The following is a 23125-nucleotide window of genomic DNA, read 5'->3' on the forward strand; positions in this document are numbered from 1 at the left end:
CACGTCTGGTCCCGGGCGGAAGTCTTCAGCTAGCCGACCGGGAAGTAGCCGAAGACCGGGCGATGGGAACTCTGGAGGTCTCACTCCGGGGCGGACCCGAGGCCACCGTGCCCCCGCGGTAGAGCGAGCCTGGGCGGCGGGCTCCGGGGTCCTGAGGTGAAGAGCGTCGGGGCCTGAAGTGAGACTTTAGGAAGTCCTAGAATCCCTGACGGCCACTTCGGGGGCCCCTTCCCCCGCCCGGGAGTTCAAACTGCCTTAGCCGGGCTCTTCCCCGGAAGCAGGTCCTCTTGGTGTCAAACCGCTCCCGGAGGGAAGAGCGCGGAGCGGGATGGTCCTCTTCACCTCCACCGCCCAAGGCAGGGGCCAGCCTCCGGCCCGAGCTTCAGGGGCGCCGAGCCTTAACCTCTTCTTTTCTCCGCTGCCGCAGGCATGGAGGGGTCCAAGGCGTCCAGTAGCACCATGCAGGTGAGCTTCGTGTGCCAGCGCTGCAGCCAGCCTCTGAAACTGGACACGAGCTTCAAGATCCTGGACCGGGTCACCATCCAGGAACTCACAGGTCAGCAGGATTCGCGAGAAGGGGGTGGTCGGGAAGGTGGGAAATGGGCGACTTTAGAGACGACGTGGCTGCAGTCTCTGGTTTTTGGTTTCCTCATCAGGAGTAGACTGTTCTGACGTTGTCTCCAGAGTGAAGGAATAGAACAGATTTTCTTGAGGACTTACAGTGTGCCAGGTGTATTTCATTTAGTCCTTGGGACAATCCCGGTGGAAACCAGGCTTTGTGGCTCATATCCGTAATTGCAGCACTCGGGAGGTAGAAACAGGAGCTGCCTCAAGTTCCAGGCCAGCTTGGGCTATAGAACAAGTCCCTGTTTCTAGAAGTAAAAAGAGCAAGAGACGTTCCATGGTTATGTCCTTTTACAGGTGGAAAATTGAGGTTTACAGAGGTCATGTGTCTTGAACTTACCCGAGGGCCTGCTAAGTGTAGGGGAGTCTAGAGGCCTGAAGAAACGCTGAAGGTGACTATAGGGAGTTGAAACAAGTTCGCGGACCTGGCATTAGCCTGTAAACCTTGGTCTTGTATCCCTATGGACCTTGGTTTACTTTTTAAAAATTAGTACTATTACTTATTTATGTGTGTGGGTGTTTTGTTTACATATATATCTGTCTACCACATGAATGCCCGATGCCCAAAGAAGCCAGAAGAGGGTATCAGATCCCCTGAACTGGAGATAACAGGTGGTTGTGAGCCACCGTGTGAGGGCTGGGAGTCAAACCTAGGTCCTCTCTCTGCAAGAGCAACAAGTGCTCTAAACTACTGAATGGTGTGCCCAGCCCCTATTCTTATTCTTTTTGTTTATTATTTATACAGTATTCTGCCTGCATGTATGCCTACATAGCAGAAGAGGGCACCAGATCTCATTATAGATAGTTGTGAGCCACCATGTGGTTGCTGAAAATTGAACTCAGGACCTTTGGAAGAGCAGCCAGTGCTCTTAACCGCTGAGCCATCTCTCCAGGCACCCCTTCTTCTTTTTCTTTTTAGAAATATTATTATTACTATTATTATTTTAGACAGACTCTCACTATGCACCCTTTGGCTGTCCTCATACTCATACTGTCCTGCCTCTGCCTCCAGAGTTCTGGAATTAAAGACATTCATCAGCACTGTTTTTCACATTTTTAAAGGTTACTTGTGCATTGAAAGTGTAAAAGTGGTAAAGGCAGGGCCGACCCTTCATCTCCCAAGTGTTGGAGTACAGGCATGTGCTACTGTGCCCAGCTTTACACATTTCTTAACTTTTTGATATATTTTTAAAGTCTGATATTTATGGGACACCACTTGATGTTTGAGTACACAAATAATGTTCAAATCAGGGTTAGCACATTTGTCTCTTCCAACAGTTATTGTTTCCTTGCGGCAATCTTCCCTTCTGGCTTTTTGGGACTGTGCAGTTCATGATGGCTCCCGTAGTCAACACTGTTCACTAGGACACCAGAGTTTGTTTCTCCGGCCTAACTGACCTGTTGACCTTTATGTATCCCACCCCTACCAGCTGCAGCCCCTAAAAACCACCATTTTGCTCTCAGTTTAAATGAGGTATACCACATATGAGATGGTTCAGTGATTGCTTTTGTGTGCCTGGGTAATTTCACTTAATGTATGGCCTTCGGTCTTAAATGATGGAGTTCCTGTTTTTTAAAAAAAAAAAAAGCTGAATAGATTTTTTTGTGTATATTAGCTGTGTTTTTGTTGTTGCTGTTTTGTTTTTGAGGTAGAGTCTTAATATATAACCCAGGTTGGCTTTAAAAACATGATTGAATTTCCTCAGCCTCCAGAGTACTAGGATTATAGCCATGCGCCCCTGTACACGGCTCTCCCATAGGCCCTCTCCTGATTCCGGGGTTTGAGGAGGGCCTTGCTGGTGCCCGACAGTGTTCTGCCACTCAGCCACACCCCAACCCTACACTCTTGACACCCAGGAGCAGACAGAGTATAGCTGGTCAGGAAATTTTCTCATCCCTTCCCAGTTTCTCTAGGGTAGAGGGATACTAACTTTTGTGATGGAAAAACTTAACTATAGGGCTGGAGAAATGGTTTACTGGTTAGGAGAGTTTGGTGCTGTTCTTCCCGAGGACCTGAGTTCAGTTCCCAGTGCCCACATTAGGTCATTCACAACTGCCTGTAACTCCAGCTCCGGGTGATCTGACACCTTCCTGTCCGCCTGTGGACAGCCCACACCCATACTACACATATACCCATAATTTTTTTAAATTGTTTTAATTTTTAAGGGTTTTAAATATATAAGGAATCCCTACCTGCCTATCATCTAGTTTCAACAATTACAAACACATGTTCAATGATATTTGGTCTGTAGACCCATCCATTGCTCTCTGCTCTGTAATAACTAAAGAAATTGTCTAGGACATGAAGACTAACTCTTTCTGCATGACTCTTAAAGTCCTGACATCTATTGTGCTTTCAGGAAGAGGGGGAAGAAAACATTTTTCTATGTGTAAAGAATACAAAAAAGAGGGGCTGAAGAGATGGGTCAGTGGTTAAGAGTATTAGCTGCGCTGCCAGAGGACCGGGTTCAATTCCCAGCACCCACATGGCGCCTCACAGCTGTCTCTAACTCCAGTTCCTGTGTTTTGGACACACCTCACACAGACATATATGTAGGCAAACATAAAACAAACAAACATAAAAACAAGCGTATAACATAAACAAATTATTAAGAATTAAGGCGAGCAGTGGTGGCACAAATCATTAATCCCAGTACTCAGGAGTTCAAGGCCAGTCTGGTCTATCTATATAATGAGTTCCAAGCTAGCCAGGACTACATAGTGAGGCCCTGTCTAAAGAGAGGGAGAGAGGGAGAGATTGTAGTAAGGTTTGGGCTGGTAATGAGGCTATTTCAGATTCTTTCCCAGGCTTTGCAAAGCCCTCCTGCTTTGATGAGACTGTTTCTGACTCAGGATTTTCCTTACCCTTAGCTCCATTACTTACCACAGCCCAGGAGAAACCAGGAGAGACCCAAGAGGAAGAGGCTAACCCAGGAGAGGTAAAAGAAGTACCCTCTCCCCATCCTCCTTACAGTATGCCAGACTGGAGTTTTGACATGAAAGCACCACAGTACAGGCTGGATTTTTGCAGAGTGTTCGGTGCCTCCAAACTTTGGGGTTAATGATAAAGCGTGGTTATAAAAGACACTCTAGCCAGACAAGGTGTTGCCACCTGTAATCCTAGTGCTTGGGAGGCTGAGGCCTTGCGAGTCACAGATGAAGCCAGCCGGGGCTGCGTGGTGAGTTCTAGACCAGCCTGAGATGCATATGTGAAAAACAAAAAAAAATAGGGCTTAGAGCCGACGTGGTGGTGCATGCCTGTAATCTCAGCACTAAGAGAGGCAAAGGCAGGAAGATCTCTGTGAGTTTGAGTTCAAAGCCAGCGTGGTCTACAAAATGAGTCCAGGACACAGAGAAACCCTGTCTTGAAATTAAAAAAAAAAAGGTAGAGGGCTGGAGAGATGTCTCAGGTTAAGAGCACTGGCTGCTCTTCCAGAGGTCCTGAGTTCAATTCCCAGCAGCCACATGATGGCTCACAACCATCTGTAATGGGATCTGATGCCTTCTTCTGGCATGCTGGCATCCATGCAGATAGAGCATTCATGCATAAAATAAATAAAATCTTAACAACAACAACAACAAAAAGGTCAATGACTAAGGTTAGAGATGAATGACCTATGTATTTGGGCTGCTCCAGGGTGTTCTTGATTTTTTTAAATTTTCAATAGCTATTGTCTCCGTTCCTCTCCATTCACAAACATATCTTGCTTCGACAGAGGGTTGTATCTTTACCATGGACATAAAAGATTAGCAGTGTTAGAATATGTCATTTTAAAATTTTAGTGCTGTCAGTGATGACGCTGGGATCGTAATTCAGAGGTAGAGCCCTTGCCTTGCACGGGCCAGGCCCTGGATTCAGTCTCCGCTTCACAGTGATGATGATGATAACAATAATAATAGAGATGCTTTTCATTATCAAAGGTAGATGTTGGACGCTGTTTTTCTTTTGCGGGGAGCAGGTCGTTGTTTGGGTAGAATTTAGTGATTTGGGAGAGGAGCCTCTGTGGAGCAGCATCCTGTTAGAGGGCGTTGGCTTCACCCTTGTGATAAGGGAATATTTATCCACCTGTCTGTCTGTCATTGGGAAAATGGAACCTTAAGTGGGTTGGGAGCTGTTATTTCTGGCCACGTGCTCTGCAGGGAATCTAGGGTGCAAGGTCAGAGAAAGCCTGCAGAGAAGCAAAAGAGGCAGGCAGCTGAAGCCAGTGATGTTATGAAGAAATGCTGGAAAACTGTTGACGCTGATGGTGGGCATGCCGTTCTGGTACTGGCAGGCCCACTGCTTTTTTTAAAGTGCATTCAAGAAACACTTTTTTCCTAAAAATACATAGAGAAAGCAAACCAACCAACCCTTAAGTGGTCTACTTTGTGCCGCAACAAACTTCACTGCGGTCTGTTCTGCCTTCTGCCTTGTACTATGACTTAGGGTGTTTGCCTCCTTAATTGCTAAGTGTTAAGTGCAAACGGAACCACAGACAAAGTGTAGTATCCTTAGGATGCTGTTCCCCATCAAAGAAAGCAATCATCAGATGGTATGAGGAAGTTGTCTGTGCTGTGGGTCCTTTCTTAGTTTCTATGTACAAAGTCTGTATCTAGGTTTCTACCTTATTTTTTGAGACAGTCTCTTAACTTGGACCAGGATCAGTCCTGGAGCTTGAGGATTAGGCTGGCTGCTTATGTCCATAGGGTAGGAAGAACCTCCCAGTTTTGCCATTACAGGTGCACACCCCACTCGCTCTTTGGTTTTTGTACAGTTCTTTTTGGTTTTGTTTTGTGGGTTTGTTGTTTTGTTTTTGCTTCTGAGACAGGGTCTCTCTACATAACTTTGGCTCTTGTGCTATGTCAACTAGGCTGTTTCACAGAGCTCTGCCTGTCTCTGCCTCCCAGAGTGCTGGGCTCAAAGGCATGTGCCATCATGACCCATTTGTTTGTTTAACTGTGGGGATTTGTTTAACTGTGAACTCTGGTCCTGTTCCTTGAATAGAATGTTTTCTACTTAGCTGTCTCCCAGCCCAGAGACCACCCACTTCTTAAGTTGCTCAGTTTATCAAGTTCTTGTGGTTATCAATCTAGGCTAAAGCCAAATAGTTCTCAGGCTGTTGGGGAAATAAACTGCACTCTGCATTGCCAGAATTCTGATGCTCTCTTATTTCTGTCTCAGGAACCATTTGTTGAAACTCGCCAGGATGGTGTCTCTCGAAGATTCATCCCCCCAGCCAGGTGCTTACTATTCCTCATCCCCTGTTTCTTGCCAAAGACCAAGGACATTTTTCTTAGACTTAGGAGTTAGGACTTGGGACCAGGAGATGTAAATTATTGTCTAGCCTCTTGGCTCTTTTTAGGAAAGATATGTCCCCTTATCCCTGACCATCACCTTTCAGCGTGTTTTTTTTCCCCTGTAGCCATCACACAGAGTCAATACCCGCAGTAGTGAAGTGAGGGGTGCTGAGGGAGTGACTGAGATGGGTTCTTGAGAAGCTTTTTAGTAGATGTTGAGGCTCTTAGTTCTCACTGATGTAGCAGCTAAAAGTTGCTGTCAAGGAGAAGTAATATTAAAAAATGGTCTTCTTGATTCTCCTTCCTTTTTGCTGTAGACATACATATCAATTTTTGGTGCCCCCTCCCCCTCCTTAGTCCATCCAGGCTAACCTGGTGCTGAGTAGTGCCCCTGTGGAAGACCAGGATGGCCTTCCCTTGGGAGAGAGGTACTCTGGGAGGTCCGCCTGGGCTAGGAGTAGGAATGCATCTTGAGGCCCCTCAGCCGGTGTTCGAGAGTCTCTGCCACTGGCTGCACAGTAGGTGGAGGAGGCCTCTCTGCCCCCTCATGTGGCCCATGGGTGGGGGGCTATCTGCAGGATGATGTCCACAGAAAGTGCTAATAGCTTCACTCTGATCGGGGAGGCATCTGATGGCGGCACCATGGAGAATCTCAGCCGGAGGCTCAAGGCAAGTTTCCCTATTTCACTGTCAAGAAATATGTGTGGTTGGTACAGGGGGTGGCCGGGCGGGTAGCCCAGGAGAGGCCCCATCCTGACTGTCCCATGCTTCCAGGTCACCGGAGACCTTTTTGACATCATGTCGGGCCAGACAGATGTGGATCACCCATTGTGTGAGGAATGCACAGACACTCTTTTAGACCAGCTGGACACTCAGCTCAATGTCACTGAAAATGAATGTCAGAACTACAAGTGAGTTCCTCTAGGGCCAGGGTTTGGGCCTGGGAGACTCCTTGGCCCCTCAGATTTAAGAGCTGTGCTCCCCTCAGGCACATAGAACAGCAGACCGTGTTTGTGTCCTTGGCAGACGCTGTTTGGAGATCCTCGAGCAAATGAACGAGGATGACAGTGAACAGCTGCAGAGGGAGCTCAAAGAGCTGGCCCTAGAGGAGGAGAGGCTGATCCAGGAGCTGGAGGATGTGGAAAAAAACCGCAAGGTAGTGGCAGAAAACCTGGAGAAGGTCCAGGCTGAGGCGGAGAGACTGGATCAGGAGGAGGCTCAGTGAGTGCTTGCCCTGCTCTGCTGCCCTCTGCCTCTAGCACCAGGAGGGGGGTGTGTGCCAGCTGAATGTCTGATTGGGTCAGCTGTCAGTGCTGGGTCTGCTCCAAATCCTGCGCATGGTTCCTGGGCCTATTTCCAGAAGAGTGTTGGGAGGGCTGTAGATGAAGACATAACATGAGAAATGAAGAAAGGATGTTAGTTGGGTCCAGTGTGGCACCAGTGCTCTGAAAACGCCGCTCTTGCTGGGGCCAGTTAAATGGGTCTGTGGGTTTAAGTGCTTTCTGTCAAGCCTGATAACCCGAGTTCAGCCCTGAGACCCACAGGGTGGAAGGAGAGACATAGCTCCACGTACACGCAAATAAATAAATGCATCGAGAGACCCGGTGTTTTGAGACACTGGGTTTCTCTGTAGCTCTGGCTGTGCTGGAACTCCCTCTGTAGGTCAGCCTGGCTGAGAGACTCACTTTTAACTTGTTTCACTTCTGAAAAAAAATAAATAAAATCAAAAATACAGAAAATGTTTTGTCATAGTTCACAAGGTTCTTTTTTTCTTCTATATTTTAAAATGTGGGCATCTGGAATTTGAGACACTTTCCTACTTTGTAGTCAAAACATTCCTCTGAGAGGAAGTAGTGCCAACTGTAGAGAGTTCTGTAATTAAATGTAATTATATCACTAAAGTAAATCCTTCAGCAGAGTGATGAGAAAGAACCCAGAGCCAGCTCTCATGGCCCCCTTGGTGGCTCACAGGTACCAGCGCGAGTACAGTGAGTTCAAGAGACAGCAGCTGGAGCTGGATGATGAGCTGAAGAGTGTAGAAAACCAGATGCGCTACGCCCAGATGCAGCTGGACAAGCTGAAGAAGACCAACGTTTTCAATGCGACCTTCCATATTTGGTAATGAGTGCTGCCGGTGGGGGGGGCACATCTGGGAAGCACTTCATATTTGGACTGTAGCCGTTAGCAACACACCAGGTGACCACCTTCCGATAGGAGAGGCACTGTAGGTCATCTTTACCTAAGCCAGGTTTCTGTGTGCATGTGAGCACGAGGGTGCAAGCTCAGGAATGTGCACACACACACAGGTAGGATGCTGGAGTTCAGCGGTATCTGCCTACCAAGTCCTGTCTACCCACCAAATCCTGATACTTGCCTGATACTGCTTTAAAAATTATTTTTAATTAGCTGAGCCAAATTGTCTACTGTGCCTACAATGAAAGTCAGAAAAGGGGTCAGGGAAGAAGAAAAAAGATTTATAAAACTTGTGAGATTTTCCACTTTCACCCAAAACCTAGCCTGAATCCCTCTCCTTCAGATCCACACACCCAGGCTCCCCCTGGCGCTTTAAACAGATGCCCCAATCTCAAGTCACCTTTCCCAGCTGCTTTGATGCCGAGGTGAAACCCTGAGAGTCACTGAATATGCTCATGCTCCTCCCCTGACAGGAACCCACAAATACCGAAGTCAAACAAAGCCAGCAGGTGCCCTGAGCCAGCTCCTCCCTCCCTCTCCTTTAGGTTTGGGTGTTTGGGTGTCTGCCTTCATGTATATTGGGGGCATCACATGCATGCATGTCTGGTGCCTACAGGGCCCAGATGAGGGAGTCAGACCCCTTGGGAGTGGAAGAGCAGAAAATTGTGAGCGGCACTGTGGGTATCGGGAATCAAATTTGGGTCCCTGGAAGAGCAGCCAATGATCCCAATAGCTGGGCTTCTCTCTAGCCCCAGGCGCTGAGTTATCAACCCCAGACCCATTCATGCATTTCCTATTGAATTGGTGGCACTGAGTGTGTGCTGTGTGGAAGGCTTGTGCTGAGCACCAGAAGGGTCAAGCAGATAACACACAATCTAGCAGTTACCTGTGATCTGGAAGGACTTGGTAAACAGGCAGGAGTGCTACAGTGTGATAGCGATAGGCCAGGTGCTGGGCGAGCAGAGAGGACTTGCCCAGTTTGGGGAAGAAGCCTGGAAATTTCCCCGAGAAGGCTCATGTGGCTGAGAGTGAAGTACGGGTCTACAGAGGAGTTGTTCCTGGCAGAGAACATCGTGTGCTGAGAAACGGGAGCAAGGGAGTGGTGAACTGAAAGAACTGAAAGGATCTTATTGTGACTGAAACTTAGTGTAAGGAGGCAAGCGGATATAGGAAACCGGAGAGTTACCGTTATTCAGGCGTTTGGACTGGAGCCTGAAGGCAGAGGGAATGACTGGAGCATTTCAGATGGGGAAGTGACAGAAGGACATTTGCCTTTGTGAATGATAGCTTTTCTTAATAACGGGTGAGAAATCGGCTGGGAAGGAGGTTATGATGCTGGGCATCTAAACTGGAAAAGAGTAGCAGTCTTGAGATGGAGGGAAGTAGATTTTTTTTTTTTTGAGACAGGACTTCTGAGCATAACAACCTTGGTGGTCCTGGAACTCACTGTGTAGACCAGGCTGGCCTGGAAATCACAGAGGTCTGCCTGCCCCTGCTTCTCCAGTGCTGGGATCAGAGGTGTGCACCACCACACTCGGCAGAAGTAGACACAGTTGAGGCAAGTAGGAAGGGGCTAAAGAGATGGCTTGGCTGTGGTTGAGAGCATCTGTTGCTCTTGCAGAGGATTTCAATTTCCAGCACCTACATGGTGGTTCACAACCATCCATAATCCCAATTCCAGGGATCCAACAGTCATGCCTTGCTGCACATTCATACATGCAAGTGAAGAAAAGAAAAAAAACATTCATACACATCAAAAAAAAAAAAAATCTAAGAGGGGGAGGAGACAGACAGTGGTGCTTGCTGGCTTTGACTTTGATGTTTGTGTTCTTTTTAATTGGGGGAGGAGCATAAACATAGCGACTCTCACAGTTCTACTTTGGCGTGGAAACAGTGGAAAAGGTGATGCCTTGGGGCATCCGTTTAAAATGCCAGGGGAAGCTTAGGTATACAGCTCTGAAGAAAAGGAGAGGGAGTCATGCTATGTTTTGGGTAAAAGTGGGCAGTCTCAAGTTTTGCCTCTTTTTCTCCCCTGACCCCCGTTCTGCCTTTTCCTGCAGGCACAGCGGACAATTTGGCACAATCAATAACTTCAGACTAGGTCGTTTGCCCAGTGTCCCTGTCGAGTGGAATGAAATCAATGCTGCTTGGGGTCAGACAGTGTTGCTGCTCCATGCTCTGGCCAATAAGATGGGTCTGAAATTTCAGAGGTGAGAAAATGCAGTTCTTCCGTAGCACCCGGGTGAGGTAGGTCTTTGACGTAACGTGTCTGTACTACCTGGTACTGCTCTGCTGTGGGTGGAGGGCACGTGCATCTGATCCCTCATCCCAAGGCTCTTGCCTGTGGTATCATGGAGCAATCCTCAAACTCCAGCAGTGGTCCCCAGCAGTCTCCAGAACCTAATCTTTCCCTAAGAAAGTTCCAGGCTTCATTTTTTAAAAAATCCACCAAGGTATCCAACCTTTAGATATCAAAACATGTTATTGTGGTCTGCAAATGTATTGAGTCTCAGGCATAGCTATCCTGGGACAATGGACAACCCACAGGCCACAAGTTATATGCATCTTTTAAACCAAAGTAACTGGCATGGTGTTAAACACCGGTAATCCCAGTACTGGGGAAGCTGAGGCAGGAGGATCAAAAGTTCAGAGTCAACCTGGTCTATATAGGGAGACCCTGCCATTTCAAAAAAAAACCAAAACAAAACAAAGCCAAAACAGACATTAACGCTATTTTGATGAATGCTCCCCCAGATTGAAAATTCCTGGGTACAGCCAGGTGGTGGTGGCATAGGCCTTTAATTCCAGCACTCAGGAAGCACAGGCAGGTGTATCTCTGAGTTTGAGGCCAGGTGCGTCTACAGAGGAAGTTCCAGGACAGCCAGGGCTACACAGAGAAACTCTATCTCAAAAAATAAAAAAATTACTGAATTGCAACTTTGCAGTAATCACTACAGGAGTCTGATATATATCTCTCTGCACCCCCACTTCAGGTACCGCCTTGTTCCTTATGGAAATCATTCATATCTGGAGTCTCTGACAGACAAATCTAAGGTATTCTGGGAGGCCCCCTTTTCATTGGCTTACAGAGTTCTTGTTTATCCAAACAAAATGGGTTTGCTGTGGGGTAGGGCTGTAGCTTGGAATAGAGAACTTGCCTAAAGTGCGCGAGGCCTTGTGGTTTTGTTTTCTTTCTTTCTTTTTTCTTTTTTTTTAAAGCTTAGTTTTTATATCAGCTGCCATTTTCAGTTTCTCAGACAAACTTAAAAGGAACCAGCCTCTTGTTCAAACTTAGCTCTCTGGGGTTTGTAGAAAAAATTCCGTTTTTTACAACCTGTTAGAAAGGGGTCTGGGCAGATCAGAGGAGAGCGTGTACTTGAGGGAGGGGGATATCTGAGGCTCAGTAAATTTCCATTGGTAGGAAGCTGCCAAGAGTTGCTGTTTGCCGGTGGCTGTTGAAAGTTGTTGAGGGCTCTAAAAGACATTGGTCAGCTACAGTCCATGTTCTGGTGGGTGCAGGCGAAGCTTGGGTGGCTGGAGGACCCGGAATGACGGGGGCATGCCCATAGCCAGTCTTCTCTCCCTGGGCAGGAACTGCCATTATACTGTTCTGGGGGACTGCGGTTTTTCTGGGACAACAAGTTTGACCACGCAATGGTAGCTTTTCTGGACTGTGTGCAGCAGTTCAAAGAAGAGGTGGAGAAAGGCGAGACTCGATTTTGTCTTCCGTACAGGTGAGTGTTAACCCTGTATCCCCTGAGGACTCTGAAATTGTAGCAAGGACTAAACTGAATTAAAGGGCCAGTGAATGAAAACAGACTTTAAAAAAAATGGTCAAAAAGAAAACGGTGCACAGTCACATGACATTACGAGCAAGGACTGATTCGGTATTGTGAGCAGAACTGTGTAACCACCTGAATATTCTCTTGGGTGGTGGTAGAGATTTTCTTGGCACAGAGCTCGAGTTTGCAGTCCCATTTCAGAAAGGCTTTCGCTGCAGCCTTTGGGAATAGACAAGAATGCTTTTCTTAGTGTAGCAGCCCAGCATAGAGACTGGTTCAAGAGACTGAGTTGGAAAGGCAGGTGAGATGGGCACACCCATAACCCCAACACTCAGGAGGCTGAGGCAGGAAGAGTGTGTGGTTTTGAAGGTCAGTCTGTGCTTTGTAGTGAGAAAAGAAGGGGGCAGAGTTGAATTTTCTTGCACCCTAATACAAAGTTTTTGTTCTGCTTCCCTCTCTGCTCCTTGAGTTCGGGATGCCTAGGCAGACAGTGAAGGGTACTGTTTCCTTCACTCCCCCCTGCTCCAGACTTCTCACCTGTTTGGCTGTGTGTCCTGTCCTTGTACTCTGCAATGACAATGAGACTCTTGTGACAGCTTTTGGTTTTAGGCTTTCCAGCAAATCTAAAACATACTAGTGGTAGTTTTTCACCAGGCATTCTTTATCAGATAAAATGACGTGAACGGTCTTATGATGGAGTCGCAGTCCGTTTGCCTGAACTGCCTTCGTGGCTGTGTTACTGATGAGCTCTGCTGTGTCCATCTGCAGGATGGATGTGGAGAAAGGCAAGATTGAAGACACTGGAGGCAGTGGCGGCTCCTATTCCATCAAAACCCAGTTTAACTCTGAGGAGCAGTGGACGAAAGCACTCAAGTTCATGCTGACGAATCTCAAGTGGGGACTTGCTTGGGTGTCCTCACAGTTTTATAACAAGTGACTTATTCCTTAGGGGATGTTTGCTTTTAAGGTTTTACATTTTGTTTGGTTTGGAAAGATGCTTTAAATTTGGGTAATATTAAACCACATGTTTACAACCAAAAGCCACTTTATTTTAAAATATCATGACAGATAGTTTCCAGAGTATAGCACACCATGTGTAGCAGACAGCCCTATCATAGTTTTGACGTGGCCCCATGACTTCCCTCTTTCCCCTGAAAACAACTAAGTTAAATTTGCTTGTTTTTTTTTTTTTAAGTTAAATTGACATTGATGTGTTTTCACTGGATTTTATCTCTCAACTTCCTGCACTTAAAGTATGAAACAGAAAAGTTTTGAGATGATGTTTGTGGTACACAGTTGGGTAATGTGGGGAAAGGACACCAGGTCAGCAGCTGGGACTTTTAACTCTGTCCCCTCTCAGTTCTAGTACTGAATACCTACTCTGTTATCTGTTGGAATTACAGAATGGTAGTTGATACTGTTTGAGACATGGAGAGATCTAATTATTTGTAATAAAGGATTTGCTACCGTCTGTTAATTACCAAGAGGTATGCCAGTATGTTTTCCTTTGAGTATTTTATACTCTGGAAGAATTGAGCTCCAGTCGGTTCTGTAGAAGTTCTTTGAAACATGTTTTAGTTTAAAAAAGTAAAGCAGTGAGCCAGGCATGAGGGTACTTAGCCCCAGCATTCAGGAGGCAGAGTCAAGTGGCCCCCTGAATGCCAACCCAGCATGGGGTGAACAGCGAGGTGTAAGCGAGCCAGGGCTACATTGTGGGATCCTGTCTCAAACCAAAACCAAACAAAAACAGCTGTAGGGGAACAAAAGAAGAAAGGCTACTTCGGAGATACTCAGTCAAGGTCATCCAAAAGTCTGTTTTAAAACCCTCAGAAATACTTATCTCTGTATCTGATATTCCCTATTAGATTAAATTAGGAAAAATTAAATGTCTTGTTAAACAAAAATGAGCCAATTTCATAAACTAACTGTCCAATTCTTTGACGTTTTCAGCCTGCCATGACACAAGAGACATGCTTTTCCCTCATAACTATCTCTGATGTAGAGAAAAATGTGCCTGAAATTGAAATACAAGATACTGTTCAAAGGAAACTTGGGATTTTTGTGCCCCGAGTATGAAAGTAAACAGAAAGAAGGAGAATACAATGACAGAAGGCTGTGCGCCGGGGCTTGGCCAGCCTCATGTGTTAGAGGAAGCAGCAGTCCTCAGAGCTCTGGCTGCCTTGTAGGGAACAGGCTGTTGTTGCCCAGGAGTGCTTGCTCCCACGCTGTGAGTCAGGATTGCGTAAGAGACCTCAGCAATGCTTTCCAAGGCAATGCCCGTGATGCTCCGCAGGTGCCCTACGACCTTCGAAAGACAGATTGTTATCACTAAAGAATCTCACCATATTTTAGTGTACAAACACTTGTGCACACACATTCATGCACAAACACAAACATAAACACTTGCTTGAAATATTCTCTCAAGCCTCACAAGCTTTTCATTTTTCGGAACACAGTGGGAAAATTAAATCCAGATTCCTATGTTTGCTGATGGCCAAGTGTCATTTCCCTGATAGCGTAACATGAACTCTTTCTACTACTTGTTTCCCTCTATAAAAGATAAAACATAACTACAAAGGCATATGAACATGCCATGGGTCATAACTACAAAGGCAAATGAACAAATGGGACATGGGCCTTTCTTACCAATTTCATAAAAGAAAACCCAAACATTACCATCCTACTCTAGTTTCCCAACCCTCTCTTCCTGGTTGCCCATCAGTTCCTGGGTCCTGACACTTCTTTTCTGCAAGACTGTCTTCTGAGTTCCTTTAACTGATGGGGGACTGCTTCCTATTAAACAAATTCTGATCAGGCTGGTCCTGCTCAGTGATGCGTACCTGGCTCCAACATTCATGGTTTTGGATGAAAGCACTTGCTGCAATGATTCCAACTGCCAGCAGCATAAAGTCCTCCTTCACAGAGACAAACTTTTCCCTGAATAATGAAAACCATATTAATTTTGGACTGAGTATGGAATGTGGTCCTATATTCTCAGAGAACTTCAAGTATGAGTTGTTCGTGTTGCTCATCTTGGACTTTTAGACACAGAAAAAAGAGTGGTCAGAGAATAGCTCAACTGGGATTAAAGCACCTTGCATTTTGGGTGGCTGACAGGCCTTTTGTTGTCCCATCTGCCTTCCTAACAAATGTGACTGAGGCTTTGGCAAGTCTGACTTTACAGTAATCAAATACTTTTGTCCAAGTCATAGCCATGTGACAGGCTTTTTTCCCCCTCAAGTGACTATAAAAGCAATCTAGCACTCTCAAATTGTAGGTAGTTGGAAAGGAAGAACTAGAAAAGAATGTTAATTATTTGAGGTAATTTACATTTAATAGTAAAAGCCTTTAGGGGTTCCCTGGGTGTAGTCATTGGCGTCTGACCCATATAATGGCAGTTAATAAGAACCAATTAACCTGTGTTGGTTTTCAGTGCTGGGTATTGGATTTACTAGGCAGGTACTCTACCGCCACTTTCCAAACCGGGAACTCCTCATAGTCCTATGATCCGCCCTCTACTGCGCATGCCCAGAAGAGGCCTCCCCTAGAGAAGTTTCTTACCCTTGCAGCTGGCTGGGTGTGGAATTCTCAATTGAAGCCCTCAACAGGCTCTCGTAGATGGGTTCGTGCAGAAGATAGACCAGGTCGAGGAGGGTCAGACAAGTTGCGTGTAGTTGTGCGGCTGGGACCAGACAGCCGTTGTACCCTACAAGGAGCAGGGCCGTGGCCGGGAGCATCAAGTCTTCCCTGATCATGTCTTACGACATAACGCTGGCTAGTTGCCAGTGTGCTGCCTCATTGCTACACTCCACAGTGCAAACTCTGTTAGCAGGAGGCCAGTTTTCTTTGGAGACAGGGCCTCACTGTATAGCCCTTGCTGACCTGGAACTTTTTGTAGACCAGGCTAGCCTTAAACTTAGAGACCCACCTGCCTCTGCCTCCCAACTGTTGGGATTAAAGGCATGTGTCTTGCCAGAAGGTTAATTTTAAAGGCCAGTTTTCCATCTGCTGTACATAGATACAATTACAATACAGTTGTCCTGTCTTACATTCCTCCATAAACTCAGTTCTTGGATCCCGCACTAAGAAAACGGCTAATGATCAGGGTGTGGTGGTGCACGCCTTCAATCCTAGCATTTAGGAGGATAGCCTGGTCTACAAATTGAGTTCCCAGACAGCCTGGGCTGTTACACAGAAGAAAAAGCAAGGGTGACTAATCCAAACAGAAAGGTGCTGAGACCTTTGCATCACCTTCCCTGACTAGTGCTGGAGGGAACATTTTCAGTCATCCAGAAACAGGCTTCCCGCTGGTCCTCTTTGGTAGGCTGTGTCCCCTGTTCCCAAATCCCTGGCCATATTTGGTTTTTGCCTGCTATGCAAGTCTCCACCCCACATTTCCTGACACATTTAGTAAAGTACCTAGAACTTCAAGGAGCATCTCCACATATGCCAGCGGAGTGGGCAGGTTTATCTGGAAGTTCAGGGACTTCAAAACATCAAGCTCTGACTCTAGCAGCTCTTCTTTGGTGTGTACGTAACCGAGAGCCTGGAGGAAACTCAGAACTGTAATGTTGCTGACAATCTGAGCAGAAAACAAAGGCAGAGGAGAGGTGTCAGCATGCAGGTCCTATGCGCTGCCAGCCCCTGAGCCCACTTTGTGCAGGCAGGGGCACCTGCAGTCAGGTCCACGTTCTCTCTTCTCCAAGTGCCGGCACATGCTGGATTTCCCTTCCCTTCCGCCTACTCCTTTCTCCCTGCCCTTCCTAATTTTGTTTCTTTGTGGCCACCATCTCCCATCTACCAATTTCAATGATTCATTTTCTTTAAAGAAGCGTCCTTGACTCCCCAAGGCTGATGAGTCTCATTCTTAGCCCTCTATTCACACTATTTTTATTTTATTTACTTTCCACCCTGTTTACCCCTCTGCCTTTTCCCACTAGGTAGGAGATCCCTTGAGAGCACAGACAATATTTCTTGTGGCAGCCATAGTATCTACTGAAGCATCTGGCCATGGAAGAAACTCAAAAGTATTTGCTGAGTGAATGACTTTACTGTACAGGCACTGGATAGCAATGTCGAAACAGTTTATCCTTTTTAGGTGTAATCATTTGTCCTGAACGCCGATAGGCATGTTGGTAATTCAGGTACCTTATGTAAACTGTCCTTAAGTCCAAGGGGAGGAAAGGTGACCTGTATGAATGATGGCATCCGTCCAGCAATTATTACTCAGGGAACAGAACTTGAGGCTATTTAAGAACTGCCTCTGTGTGACTGTGTGTGTATTCAGGAGGTCTGCTTAGGAAGTGTAATCACACTCTGGAATTTCCACATGAGCGGTATCGCCTAGCTTAGCGGCGGGTTTCTCACAGCCACCTTCACTGAGCTGCTTTCTCTCTGACAGCCCGGTGCCCACGAGCAACCCGCCTCCTTACCTTGTAGTGGAAAGACAGTTTGCTGGCCAGCTGAACACATGACACCAAACGGAGTATAAACTTGTTGAAAAGCTGCTCTTTCAGAGCCCTCCAATTCTGCGATTCTGTCTTGTTATTTCTCGGCTGGAGTGTAGCTTGCTGACAGATGTTCTCGGCCTGCTTTACCATAAACCTGTAAGGGGAAAACGGAGAGTAACTCACAGTGACACCAACTAAAGGGACTTTGTGCTGCAGACACGTTGCATCTTATCCTGCTGGGCACCAGATGCTGGCTAGGAGAGCTACATTTGCAAGTAAAGGAGGGTGCAAACCCAGCAAGCCTCAAGGTAAGGGGCAACTGGTGCTGTGTAAAGATCCTGGCATGCCAGCCATTCTGAGGGGTACTAGCACAAAGGCCTTATGCACAGGCTTTACCTTTCTAGGATTTCTACAGCCTGGTAGCTCACAGATTTCTCCAGACACCATTGTTCAGACAGGAGAAAAACAAACTCTGCCAAAACAGGAAAGAAGAGCTTAATTCACAAGATGCAACCCAAGCCACTCTGTTAACTCTTGGCATTGTGTAAAAGCCATGATGGAGCAGAGAGGAGGGGGTCAGGAGGTGAGAAAGATGAGACTGGAAAACCAAAGCGGAGCAGTTTCCTTTGCTGCCAACAGGCAGATCAGAGGCATGGAAAGCAGGCCGACTCAGTGCCAAAGTCAAGGGCTTACCAATCCCCTCTGTGACCTTTGAGCCTCCCTGTGAATCTCAGCAGATAAAAGGTTTGGTCAGTTAGACACAAACATATACCAGGTGGCCTAGTTGGGCTCTGCCTCATGCTGGGAACCCCTATCTCCAAGGAAGATTCTTGGATGGATAAAAACCATAACCCCTATATTGTTTTTAGTGGAATGTTGGCAGGAACAGAAAGGCCCCTCCTGGAGCCTCGATAGTCTTTATGACACTGTTTGTTTAATAACCACCCTCTGCAGAACTCCCATTGCTTTACAAACACAGTTCACCTCGCAGCTGGCCACCACCTCTCCACCACCAGTTGGTTGGGTAAATCTCTAGTGTTACTGTGGAGTGCCTTGTTTTGAAGAAACACCCCCAAACTCAGAGAACATAGCCCAAGTTAGAGGGAAAGAGTCATTAGGAGGGTGAGGAGGGTGAGATACCTTGGCAAGATTTTATCCTGCTTCTGTTTCCCTTTGAAAGAACAGCCCCAGATAAAATTCTATTTAGCTTGCAATATCATTAGAGGGTGGAAACCAGGCTAAATGTCAGTTCTCAAGGAAGAAGACTGAAGAGCTGAGAACCTTTATCATTGATCAGCAAAAAAAATGACACAGTGGGCATCCGAGAAAATCTGACTTTCTTAGAAGAAAAACAATTTATCAGGCATGATGGCAATGCCTGTAAATTCAGCAGGTGGAGGAGGAGTCAGGAGTTCAAGGACATCCTCACTTACATAGTGAAGTAATAGCTAGCCTGGGCTACATGAGACCTGGTCTCAGAAAAACGTGGATTTTTTTTGTGTGTGTGTGTGTGTGTGTGTGTGTGTGTGTGTGCTTTTTGTTTGTTTTTTTGTTTTGTTTTTTGAAACAGGGTTTCTCTGTGTAGCCTTGGCTGTCTTGGATTTACTTTGTAGACCAGGCTGGCTTCGAACTTACAATGATCTATCCAGCTTTGCCTCTCTGTGTGCTAGGATTAAAGGCTTGTGTCACTGTGCCAGGCCAGAAAAAAATATTTTTTTCTAAGATTTATTCATGTATTTATTTTATTTTATAAGTGTTCTATCTGTATTTACACCTGCATGCCAGAAGAGGGCATCAGGTCACATTATATGTGGTTGTCAGCAACCATGTGGTAGCTGGGACTTGAACTCAGGACTTCTGGAAGAGCAACCAGTGCTCTAAACCACTGAGCCATCTCTCCAGCCCCCAGAAAAAAAAGTTTTTTAAATTCACAAAATGCTAAAGTCAAGCTGTCACAAGACAGTTTTGTAATATACTTAACACAAATTACAAATAGACTCACACATAAAGCCTTGTTACAAAGACCACAGTCCTAGCTAACAATTTCTATTGAGGAAAAAGAATTAAACACAACTATCTGTCAATGAAGCTGCATGTGGCGGCGTACACCTGTGATCCCAGCACTTGGGGAGGCAGAGGCAGGTGGATCTCTGTGAGTTCAAGGACAGCCTGGTCTACAAAGTGAGTCCAGGACAGCCAAGGCTACACAGAGAGAAACCTTGTCTCAAAACAAGACAAAACCACACACACACACAAAAAAAAATCCCAAAACAAAACAAAAAAAAAAAGTATCTGTTATCGGCCAAACCTTTGACCTTTTATTTGCTGGACCTTAGGTTTTATTTCCTAGCTCACGAGATGCATGTTCTCAGATCTTTGATCCTCGTTTTGGATTTCTTGAGACTTACTTGGGGAGTCGTTTTATTTATTTATTTTTATTTTAGTTTCTCACAGAAACTGAACTTGATCTAGGCAGAATGAATTGTAGTCACCGCTTGCTCTTGGCTTCACCTACTCCATGCTCTACTGCATACAGAAATGGACTACCACACACACGGTGTTCCAGCCTCTAAGGCACAGCTCCACCTCTGCCTCTCCTCACTGCCGAATTCCTCTAAGGCTCCATTTACATACCTGCTACTTCCATTTCATCATCCTCTCTCTGAAGTTTCTGCAATTTGCCCTCCACTTTTCCCAGTTTGCTAAGATGATTACATCAAAAGGCAGCAAGTCTTCCAAACTGTGAAGTAGCGGTCCTCTTCCGCCCTGCTCACACCCTGGAAGCATCTGAAACTGATGACCACCATCCTTCCAAAACTCTCCTGTTGGCTTCAAAAGACGTTTGGTACCTGCCTCCCTAACTAGTGTTTGTTGGTGGGGTTTTGTTGTTGTTCATTATTGTACTCCCAAAAATATTTTTTTAAAAGCAGGCAAGGTGGTGGACACCTGTAATCCCAGCACTCAGGGAGGCAGAGGCAGGTGAGACTCTATGAGTTTGAGGCCAGCCTGGCCTACACACTGAGTCCAGGACAGCCAAGGCTACACAGCGAAACCCTGTCTCGAAAATAATTTTTTTAAAAAAAATCGTGTGTATGTGTGTGAGTGCAGCACTTTTGGTGGCCAGAAGAAGTTGCTGGATCCCCTGAAGCTGGAGTTAGAGGCAGTTGTGACCTGCTGCCTGTGGATGCAGGGAACTCAGGGTGGTTCCTCTGGAAGAGCTCTCAACTACTCAGTCTTCTCTCCACTTCCTTATTTTATGTGTATGTGTGTATGTATGTGTTATGTATGCATGTATGTACACTACATTAGTGCAAGTGTCTGCAGAGACTGAAAGAGCTTGTTGGTCCCAGCACTCAGGGAGGCAGAGGCAAGGGGATCTCTTTGAATTCCAGACTAGCCTGGTCTACAAAGTGAGTCCAAGACAGCCAAAGCTAACCCTGTTTCAAAAAACAAACAAAAGAAAAAAAGAGAAAAAGAGCATGCTGGGTCTCCTGGGTATGGGTGCTGGCAACCAAACCTGGGTCCTCAGCAGTTCTCTTAACTGCTGAGCCATCTCTCCAGCACCTTAGTTTTGTTTTTGAGACAGGACATGGGTGTATCTCAGGCTAGGCTTATGTGGGACTCACTATGTTGTTCACACTGGCCTAAAATTTGCAATTCTCCTACCTCAGCTTCTTAAGTCCTGGGATTATTGCATGAGCCACCATGCAGATCACTGTATTGAGGGCTCTTTCCTGTTCTATTTCCCTGAGCACAAAATGGTTTCCCAAGGAATTACCCTTGATATGCTTCTCTCCTCTCCTTCTAGGAGTATCATGAAAGTAAGTTAAATATTTTAATTTCTAGTTCTGACCTTTAAACAGTCCACTGCTGACCTTCCTCTGGATGTTCTTCAGCTATCTTAAACTCAGTAGATCCAAATCAAAACAATTTCCCCCAAAACAAAGGTCATGTTTCCTTATTTTTTTGTATCCTGTGTATGTGGATGTGTTGCTCTTAATGGCAACACTCTGCTCCCCGTCTCGAGGCTCAGCCCTTTGGCAGTTATCTTTTCCTTCCTCATTTCTTAAATGAAAATTTGGGCTTCTAGATTTTGCCTCTGGGATGTTTTGCATCCATCCTTGCCATGCCCTGTTATCCCTCTTATAGACAGGCTCCTCTAGCCCGCCTCCTCCAGTTGAGTCCATCCTTTACTCTACATACAAAATAATTTTTAGCAAGGCAAAAATCCTGGTTTTATTTTCTATTGCTTTTCCGCATGCTCTGGCCAACCTGGGCTACAAGTGTACCCTCTATCACCACCTTCTCTCCTGCCTTCCAAAGTTTTATTTATGGTATCGTACAATGTGTACCTCAGATGTCACAATCCCTGGACCTCATCTTATCACTCCTTTAAATTCTCATAAAATAGCTTGTATTCTCTACGCCATTGTTCCAACCATACTCGCACCTACTTGTTCCTTGTTTCATATGTTTAATATTCCAACCCAAAGACTACATACTTTGAGAGCAATGGCTCTATTGCGCTTTTATCTTTGTATGCCAGGCTATGTCGATAATAAGCACTCTCATAAACACGTTTACAAAAAGAAGAGTAAGGGGCTGGGGTGCCTCAGCAGTTAGAAGCCCTGCCCTGGCTGCTCTTCCAGAGGACCTGGATTCAGTTACCAGCACCCACATGGCAGTTCACAGTTCCAGTGGACCTGACACCCTCACACAGACGTACATGCAGGCAAAACATCAATGCACATAAAAATAAAAATTAAAAAAATAAAAAAATAAATAAAAAAGAGCCGGGCCTGGTGGTGCACGCCTGTAGTCTCAGCACTTGGGGAAGCAGAGGCAGGTGGATCTCTGTGAGTTCAAGGGCAGCCTGGTCTAGAAAGCGAGTCTAGGACAGCCAAGGCTACACAGAGAAACCCTGTCTCGAAAAACAAAACTAAAAACCCAAACCCAAACCAAACCAAACAAACAAAAGAGGAAAACTCCCCATGATACTATGTGCCTTTAATCCCAGTACTTGGGAGCCAGAGGCAGGTTTATCTCTTGAGTTTGAGGCCAGCCTGGGAGAGTTATAAGCCAGGGCTCCACACTGAGACCTTGTCTCAAAAAAAGGACAAGGGGGGAAGGGGGGGGAGAGAAATAAAGAGTAAGAGTGCTGATAAGCCTCGTTCTTCACTTATAATCCCCACGACCTAGCATAAGAGGAGTAGTAACAAAATACATTTGGGCGAAAAAGGTTAGTGTTCCCAAGACTCCCATAAACCCGACTCCCCCACTCTGCATCCACACCCACGATCCGGGTCTCCCTGAAGCTGCCCATCCGTCCCGCAGCCTCCTTTACTGCTTGCTCATTCTGCTGGGCCAAGTGAAGAAGGGCATTTTCGATGGTCTCTGTGGCAACCACTCCAAACTGGAAGTCACTGGGGTTAGTAGGCCTTGGCCTCAAGGGTCCTTCCATATTCAGAAGTCTTTCAGAGCACTTGGACAGTTCACGGGATCCATAAACTGGCTTCCTTAGCTTGTTTTCAGAATCTTCTGCCACACCTTGGAGTCTTCCTTCCCTTCCTGTATGTTTGTCCTCGCCTCGAATCTGAGGAAAACGTAATTCCCACCACAGCCTCGAACTGTCATCAGCTTTTCGCGCCCCAACTGCCACGAAACGCTCAGCCAATCAGAAAAGACAGCCGCTTCTCGCCATTCCTGCCCCTCCTCTAGGGCGGAGAGACCCTGCTTCTACCCAGAAAACTCCACGCGGACTACAACTCCCAGAGGCCTTTGCGGAAGTCAAAGACTACA

At 46.2% G+C, this 23125-nt stretch overlaps 2 protein-coding genes across 4 annotated transcripts; one reads left to right on the plus strand and one right to left on the minus strand.

Moving 5' to 3' along the window:
* Becn1 (beclin 1) lies at nucleotides 1-13780 on the plus strand. 2 transcript variants are annotated; one of them, XM_021641163.2, is made up of 12 exons: nucleotides 1-156; nucleotides 428-556; nucleotides 3496-3563; nucleotides 5786-5844; nucleotides 6480-6570; nucleotides 6676-6812; nucleotides 6928-7122; nucleotides 7873-8019; nucleotides 10155-10304; nucleotides 11088-11148; nucleotides 11686-11828; nucleotides 12645-13780. In XM_021641163.2, the coding sequence occupies exons 2-12, from the start codon at nucleotides 430-432 to the stop codon at nucleotides 12811-12813; spliced, it is 1347 nt and encodes a 448-aa protein (XP_021496838.1). In that variant the 5' UTR covers nucleotides 1-156; nucleotides 428-429; the 3' UTR covers nucleotides 12814-13780. The 2 variants fall into 2 exon arrangements, with proteins under 2 accessions (XP_021496838.1, XP_021496837.1); XM_021641162.2 differs by having other exon boundaries at nucleotides 13-178.
* Cntd1 (cyclin N-terminal domain containing 1) lies at nucleotides 13048-23081 on the minus strand. Of its 2 annotated transcripts, XM_021641165.2 has the most exons (7): nucleotides 22619-23081; nucleotides 17723-17798; nucleotides 17309-17480; nucleotides 16296-16458; nucleotides 15438-15582; nucleotides 14717-14813; nucleotides 13048-14181 (listed from the first exon to the last, which is right to left on the minus strand). In XM_021641165.2, exons 1-7 carry the CDS (start codon nucleotides 22785-22787, stop codon nucleotides 14014-14016), a joined length of 990 nt encoding a protein of 329 aa, XP_021496840.1. In that variant the 5' UTR covers nucleotides 22788-23081; the 3' UTR covers nucleotides 13048-14013. The 2 variants fall into 2 exon arrangements, with proteins under 2 accessions (XP_021496840.1, XP_060242649.1); XM_060386666.1 differs by lacking the exon at nucleotides 17723-17798 and having other exon boundaries at nucleotides 22619-22749.
* Between the last annotated feature and the right edge of the window lie 44 nt (nucleotides 23082-23125).

This window comes from Meriones unguiculatus, chromosome 7, assembly GCF_030254825.1.
Source record: "Meriones unguiculatus strain TT.TT164.6M chromosome 7, Bangor_MerUng_6.1, whole genome shotgun sequence".
NCBI lineage: Eukaryota > Metazoa > Chordata > Mammalia > Rodentia > Muridae > Meriones > Meriones unguiculatus.